Raw genomic sequence first — 7,891 nt, 5'->3', positions numbered from 1 at the left:
TGTATCATTGTTCTCATCAAAGAGGCGAAAGTGGGAGAAGTCCAGCTCATACTTGCACCACTCGCTCTGCACAAAGTGCTCTGACAGCACAAACAATGTCTTATGACTCTTCTCAATGGAGTCAATGATGTTATCAATGATCCACTTCCCAGGCACAAAATCCCGTTTGTGAAGACACAGTCTCAGAGGGGGGTTGGCCTGCTCCAGTTCCTGTACCATTAACTCTTCAACCCACTCAGAGTCTCTCTCACTGTAGGAAACAAAAGCATCATAACAGACGTCCTTTGTTTGCACTTTCTGTGGCTTCCTTTTGGCTTGAAGCCAAGCCCAGGTCATTTTCATATACCAGAATGCATGCAGCTTGTACCCCACAATCACAATGAGCAGGATGAGAAGGAGCAGCAGAACACAGGTTAAGGACACCACCAGTGTTTGGTGGCATTCCATCAGCGAAAGATGAGCAGCTTCCACCTGTTTCCCTCTCACAGCAGATGGAGAGTCACAAATGTAGTTTTCTGGCCAGTCAGCCAACACATTGGCTATTCCTACCTCATACTGAATGAAGGAGAGAAATTCACAAGAGCAGATGAAATTATTGTCCCCAGCCTCCAGCCTCTTCATGTTCTTAAAGGATTCATATTCTTCCTTGGAGAAACTGTTTAACTTGTTTCTTGTGATTGTCAGAGCTGCTACAGCAGGAAGGAGTGTAGCATCTGGTAAGGCCTTTAATTTGTTTTGGGCAATGTATAGCTCTCGGAGGAGTGGGAGCTCTATTCTAAATTCAATCAGGTTGTTGCTACTAACATCCAAAACTTCAAGAGTTGGAGGAATGCAACCTGTTAGCTTGGGGATTTGAGTGCCTGATAGATTTAAATACTTCAGGTTTTCTGGCCATTCACATACTTCTGGCATCTGCCCAAAATTATTCTGGCTAATGTCTAGTTGTGCTAGTTTCTGTAGGTGAGCTAAACTTTTTCCAGTCATCTTTATATCACTTAGAGAATTCTGACTTAAATTTAAAGTGTTCAAAACAGGCCAAGCGCCCTTACATGCTGAATACTTCAAAGCGGGATCTGAAAGCAAGTTGTCACTAAGGTCAAGATACTCCAGTGAATGCAAATGTTGTGAAATGAAGCAAGGAACCAAGAAGACCTTAGCATTGCCAACAATGACTTTCGTAAGGTTACCTATAAGATTTAACATACTATTAAGGTCTGTAAATAAATAAAATTTTTCGATGGATAAGTTCCTTATTGTCACTACTTTAACAGGGTTTGGTTTGTCTGCAGGAATTTGTTCAGACCATTGTCCAGTCCCCTGCAATGTACAGTCTTCTGCCTCCAGCTCTACCAATTGCCTCATGTTCACCATGATGCCCATTATACTAGGTATGCTTTGATCTGTAAGCAAAACATTTTTAAATCGAAGTTTCTTCATAACAGAAGGAATCATGATATTCAGTAACATAGTTTCATTATCTGTCCTGAAGGCTATATTTCTCAGTTCTAAGCAGGTTACAGAATTTACAAGATCCCCCAGAATTGCTGACAGCACAGAAATGTTTCTTACGTTTATGATTATGTGATTTATGTTCCTAATGGATTTCAAACTTCCCTGCTCATACCAGTGGAGCTTTTCCCCCTGAATTTCAAGTTGCTCAAGAACAGTAATTCCTTCAAAGTCCTGCTGCCGTATAGCAAGGAAGCGATCTTTATTCCCAAGGTACAGATTTCTCAGATTTTTAAGATTAGAAAACAGGTACCCTTCTCCCAGTTCTGCATAGAAATTACCCCGTATGTCCAGGTGCTGTAAGGAAACAAAGCCCCTGAACCAAGTCGGTGACAAGCGAGTCATGTTATTATTGGATAAATCCAAATGCTCCAGTTTTCCAAGGGAGTGAAATGAATTCTCATCTATTGTCCAAATTTGATTTGATTGCAGCAACAGCACTCGGAGGTTCAAGCCTGACCTCAGGTCATTTTCACTGATATGTTTTATCTTGTTGTGGGCCAGGTTTAGTCCTGTGATTTCACTTGTTAGCCCCGAAGGAATGGTGTTCAGCCCCAAGAAAGAACAGTCACAAAAATGAGCAGCATCACATGAAGGACAAACCTGCTTCACAGCTCTTTCTTCTGAAACCTTTGCAGCTATGACTGTGTAGATGATCCAGATTCTCCAAATGTTTTCTGTCATCCTGCTTGGTTTAATTTTTTCAACATCTTATCTGTGAAAAAAGAGAAATAAAGGGAGAAATGAGCTAGCTAAGTGAATTGAACTCCCACAACGGAACCATCGCCATTTCTGGATCTTGCACTTGCACCTCCAGAAATGTAATACATCTGATCCAGTGCACTAAATGCCCTAATAGAAAATATCTAGGAGAAACCAAACAACAACTGCATACCAAAATAAATGCACAATGAAAATCTATCAAAGACAAAAATACCCAACTACCTGCGGGTGCACGCTTCTCACAAGACAACCACTCTCTACAATCTCTCAGTTCTAATCCTCAAATGGAATTTACAAAACACCTTTCATACATGAGCCTACAAACTTCACTTGATAAATCTACTGGATACAAAAAAATCATGGAGTAAATATGGACATAGAATTTATGACACGTTATAACCTGCCTGCCATCCGAAAACTCCGGGTAACCTGTCTGCATTTTACCAGCTACATTCAATCACCAGGTCAACATTCCTTCCTCTCTCCACCCTCCCTCAGCCACCTACCTGTCTCACACCTACTGTCTCCCATGGCCTCTGATCCTCACTGCCTCACATCTGTACTTTTAGACCTGCATTTTGCATATTGGATTCTATTCCATCCAAGAGAACAAAACAGCAGACAACTCTCCCTATGCCTGTTTGGACCGGAAAGCTTGCAAAGAACAACTTTTCCAACTATTTCGTTCATCGAATAAGAAATATCACATTTACCCAAAGAACCTTGAACTGCAGTGTAATTTCATTTGTTAGGACTTCTGATTTTATTTTTTTTTCTTCGAACAGGAAGTTAGACAGAGTGGCCTAAAAACTGACTTTCTTTTTGTAATGTTTGCCTGTTTGAGGTTCATTTTCTTTTCCTGATGATTTACTTTGGCGGTATGACAACTCATTGGTGTAAGTGCATACTGTAATTAAACACAGTAAGTGCATACTGTAATTAAATATTCAGGTTTTACAACCTATTCTTCCAGAAATATATAGACACTAACTTCTGGATTGTTAGCATTGTGCCTCCTCTTTTTTACTGAACATCGCAAGTGTTACTCATAGAATTGCTTCACCAGAAACAACGGGGAATGAGACAGCAACTCATCTGATTTGGTACCAAGAACTTTATTAGATGAAGACAAGACAAAACACTTTAAGTACAAGGTTAGTCACACAAAGACACCAGCCTGATGAGCAGTTCAGAGCTTTACAGTGAGGATTCAAGATTGGTACCAAGTCCTGAGTTTCCTGCTGGGCACTGAGTGTAGAGGTCTGTGGTCATGATCTCAGGTGTTGACACTCCACAAGGTGATCAAAGAGGTGTGCGCAGGATCACCAGTCATCAGTCTTTTATACATCTCTCTTCCTTCTTCTTGAACTTTTCATCCTAGCTATGCTCTAAGCTAAATATATTTTCTTATTTAGAGCAAATATTATAATTAAATATTATAATTAAGCAGAGCCCCTAGATGTTCCCAGGACACCAAGGACCTTTTGACCCAGACAAGAGATAGGAAAAACAGTGTCTGTGGGGATTTTTTCATCTCCGTATGCACTTGCTTCCTGCTTTCTTGCTCAATCAGGAAGTGAAGGATACTGCCGTTCAACACAATATTTACTACATAGGTCAAGCCAGCTTGTTTTTACATTTTAAAACCCCAATATTTCTGATTCCTGTTTTCCACCTCACTGCCTCATCCTAAATCTTGTAGCATAATTTAAAATATCACACTACACAAGAGTTGTCTACATTTTGCTTTAGCCAGAGAGGGACTTTTACAACCTTGAACCTTGCGAGCAGGGATAACACACCAATATATCAACACAAGACTTATATTGCTAAGGACAATAGTACATGGGTGCATCTAAAAGACTATTTTCTGGTTTTCCTTTTCCTCATGCTTTAGAGCTTTCTTGTTTTCTGACATTGTTACATTCTTTGTGGGAGACACCATGTCTGTCTCTATTTTTTCACAGAATCTAAGATAAAGGGACCTGATGTTACTCCAGGCTTCTTGGCATTACTATAAAGTAAATAATAAAAAGGAAAGAATGATACATCTTATGCATTCTGCAAAGGCAATCCAGAATATCTGTGGAAAAGTGAGGACAACGCATCAAACCAAGTGAATCCTGTCACCATTTGATAAACAGCACAGACAAAACAGGGAATACATTGCAGCAGTGTACATTTTAGTTCCTTTGCCAACATAGTACTGATTTAATTCACACAGGGTCTGACCACACAGCTTTTGATATCACTGGCTTCAGTAGCAGAAAGATTACATCTATAGTTATTTGAGTACTGACGTTTATTACTGAGGGATAACAATTGGCTTCAGTACTGGCCTTTCTTACTCCTGCATTCTGTATCAGTCTCGTGTCTTAGGATCCAAGGATACTCTTCTCATACCAGCAACATCACAAGAAAACCAGGAATATGCTGGCTGATGAAAAGCTGAAGAACACAAGCTAACAAGCGAAAATTGTAACTTCTGTCTGCACCCTTATACTGCTCTCCTTTGAGCTTTAAGATTCCAGTTTCCTAATCAAGGTGGATAAAAATCAATGATTTAAAAATAATAATAATAATAATAATAAAAATGTGGCAGGCTCGATGCTTTTGCCTGGCAAACCTGGCTTGGAGAAGGACACTTTGGATTGGTGGAACATTTCCACCAATCACGTAACAGCTGGGAGGGGCTTGCCCTGCCCCTGCTTGGAGGGTGGGGTGGGATGCGAGAAACTCCTAGACCTGATTGAAGACTGAACTTTGCAGGTCCGGCAGACTTCAGGGGTGGGGCCTCCAGTGTAAATAAAAGCCCAGTGTGCTCAGCTATGCTGAGCAGATGCAGCAAGGGATGGTGAGGAGAGAGGAGCTCCAGAGAAGATTATCATCTGGACCCTGCCTGAGCCTTGACAGTGCATGGATTGGCACATGGGGAGCAGGCCCTCGAAGCAGCTTGAGGCTGCTCAGGCCTCACATGCTGTGCAGGTCAGCACATGGAGAGCTGGCCCTTGGAGCAGCTCGAGGCTGCTCGGGCCCCACAGTGTGCTGGTCAGCCCACAGAGTTGGCCCTGGGAACAGCTTGAGGCTGCTCAAGTTAGCCCCGGCTCTAGGCCGGATAACCAGAGCACCACAGCATTAAACTAAAAGAGCCCCAGTGCCCAGAGGAGGGCCCGAGAAGGGGAAATACCCCGGTGTGAGGCTGGGGAACCGAAGCCAGTGAGGGCTCGGCTCCCATAGGAGTTCCCTGGGTGCCCAACATGGGGCCAAGAAGGAACAGGACTGTAGGGGGGGTTAATTTTAATCACAGATTTGGGGAGGTTTTAGCAGACAATTTGTAATTTTTTATCAGGGAAAACAAGGCTCCCTGCTGATGACCCACCCATCAACCCTATTGGCTCTCTGCAAGTTTGTGTACACACAGTCAAGCCCTTTCCTTTCTCTAAAAGTGCAAAATTTCAGGAAGTGAAATGGATAAAGGATATCAAACCACAAGAATGCACTTTTTGTAGAAAATGATTAAATTGAGGCTTCCTAACCAATGATTTAAATGTAATTTAAATAGATTTGATTTAAAACAAATCCACCCTGTTCCAAATGCTCATTAACTTTCTTTATTGAAACTTAGGCATAAGTTTTCTTTCAAACTGTTGCCTTTCTTAAGTTGGTACACTCATTCTATAAATGTTTTGCTTTGAAGCCAGTAGAATTGCTAAATCAGTGCAACACTGCCCTTCAGACTCATCGCTCTGCTTTAATTTTTGTACTGAGCAAATGGATACAAAAGTTACTACTTATTCTTGAACCGTCTTCTCTGTCAGCTGGAATTCAACTGCAGGTCCCCTTTCTTTAGGACAGTCTACTTTTATTGGTGGAACCAATGATGCAATGCCTTCAGGAAATCCATTTTTTCACAATCAGTTCTGGCAGCCCTAGAGAACTAGCTTTCACACTCGATTTCCCCATATGCATTAAAATAAAATTAAAATGGGGAAAGTTTTCTTTCAGAAAGTAAACATTTGAGGATGTGTACTACTTGTAACTCATTTTTGTAAGCATCCAGAATTGTGCTGATACCAAACATTCATCATGTTTGCTCACTTACATTATTTAGTTATGTTCCCAAGTTGAAGATGATCAGGCCTAGATGTCCATTTGAAAATATAAAACTGGGTCAAGTTTTCGGTCAGAACAGTACAGTAGAGATATGTTCACAGGTACTTCATTTTTCAGGACACCAATGTCAAAAATAATGTTTGAAGTGGACAGTAATGATCAAAGATGATGAAGTTAACAGGAAGCCTTTGTGAAAATTGGACCATAATTCCCTATCCAAAAGGCACATAATTTTGAACAAAAATAAACTGAAAATTTTCACTGAAACAGTGTATAATTAAAAGGAGGTAGGGAGCTCATGCTAAGGAAAAGGGAATTTTATGAATTTGAAAATTTTGTATTCATATAAGAAAGGACAGCCTAGAACTCTTTGAGTTTCATCAAATGCAGCCAAAGGGTATAAAACACCTCAATAGGTGAAAAAAGCAGAGCTGGTTTTCTGAAAAGTGCCGAAACATTAATCTTTTGAATTTTAAGTGCCATACTTTCCAAAAATGGTTCCAGTTTTGTGGACAACACATAATATATATATTTTTCAGGGTCTAACATTTGCAAGCACATGGAATAAAATTCAAACTTCTGGAAAATGGCATTGATGTGCAGTAACTCCAGTGATCTTCACGTATACATGAAGAAGGTATGTACTCCTCAAGGGTGCCAAAGCACAGCTACACCACAGTTATGGGTCCCAATACTTAAAAAACGAACGACTGCACAAATCTGGACACTTATACAAATGAGTTAAGGCTCTAAACTGTTCAAGTTCTCTATTTTTTTTAAAGCTTTCCTGATTATTTTTCTATGTGAAAAGGATGTGCACAAAGCAGGAAATTGACTACACTGTGGTTTGGGAAAGTCTGACTTCATAAAGTGTTGTTGAATGCACTAGGAAAATAAACTCAAAATAATTCCCTCCTCTTCTTTCAGTTCTAACAACACTATATAAAACATTTTAGACATAACAGGACTTCTAAGTTAGCAATGACCCTTTTTCAGTTTTTCCAATAAAGATTATACAACTGTTTAGCATAGTGGAATTAGTTAAATTCATCAAGCATTTTGAAGATGAAAAGGTATGAGAAGACCTTGTAGGCATGTTTAATATCTGTACTTTTGTTTCGTCTCTCCAGCACTCCCTTGCTAAATTCATTTCTTTATAATCTGGATCTGGGATGCTAAGTATCAGGGCATTTAATGCATTACTGAATGTCTCCTGACATCCAGGCCCACTTCATTATCTCAAAGCACTTTTAAATTGTCTAGTTTTTTTTTTACAAATAGTAATCACATTCCCTCAGTATTCTCATATAATAAAGGGCTTAGTCTGCCCATCTGTCTGTAATGCTTTTGGCCAACTGTGTATGCACCGCTGAGAGGATGGGCAGTGACTGGTTGCACGGGCCCAAGTTTGAGCTACCAGGGAAGTTTGTGGTGGTGGTAAACACATCCCGGCCACCCGAGCAGTTGGGCTTCCCTGCCTGAGAGTGAAAAGGGGGGGGGGGGGGGCTGGGGGGCGGGGCTGGCCCCCAGGCCTTCCCGAAAAGAG

The 7,891-nt window shown here is 40.8% G+C and overlaps 1 protein-coding gene across 1 annotated transcript in view; it reads right to left on the bottom strand.

The window, feature by feature from the left end:
• The window catches only part of LOC109300368 (toll-like receptor 2 type-2), a 34,921-nt gene that overhangs the window by 5,472 nt on the left and 21,558 nt on the right, over positions 1 to 7,891 (bottom strand). The window contains exon 2 of the mRNA XM_019521053.1: positions 1 to 2,224. Within this exon, the coding sequence (XP_019376598.1) occupies positions 1 to 2,193 (2,193 nt within the window). The 5' untranslated portion in view covers positions 2,194 to 2,224. The remainder of the gene's footprint in view (positions 2,225 to 7,891) is intronic.

The sequence above is a fragment of the Gavialis gangeticus genome, unplaced genomic scaffold, assembly GCF_001723915.1.
Source record: "Gavialis gangeticus isolate Ggan-Ray unplaced genomic scaffold, GavGan_comp1, whole genome shotgun sequence".
Taxonomy (NCBI): Eukaryota; Metazoa; Chordata; order Crocodylia; family Gavialidae; genus Gavialis; species Gavialis gangeticus.
The sequence above is the reverse complement of the archived record's forward strand: the minus strand, read 5'-3'. Positions and strand labels throughout refer to the sequence as shown.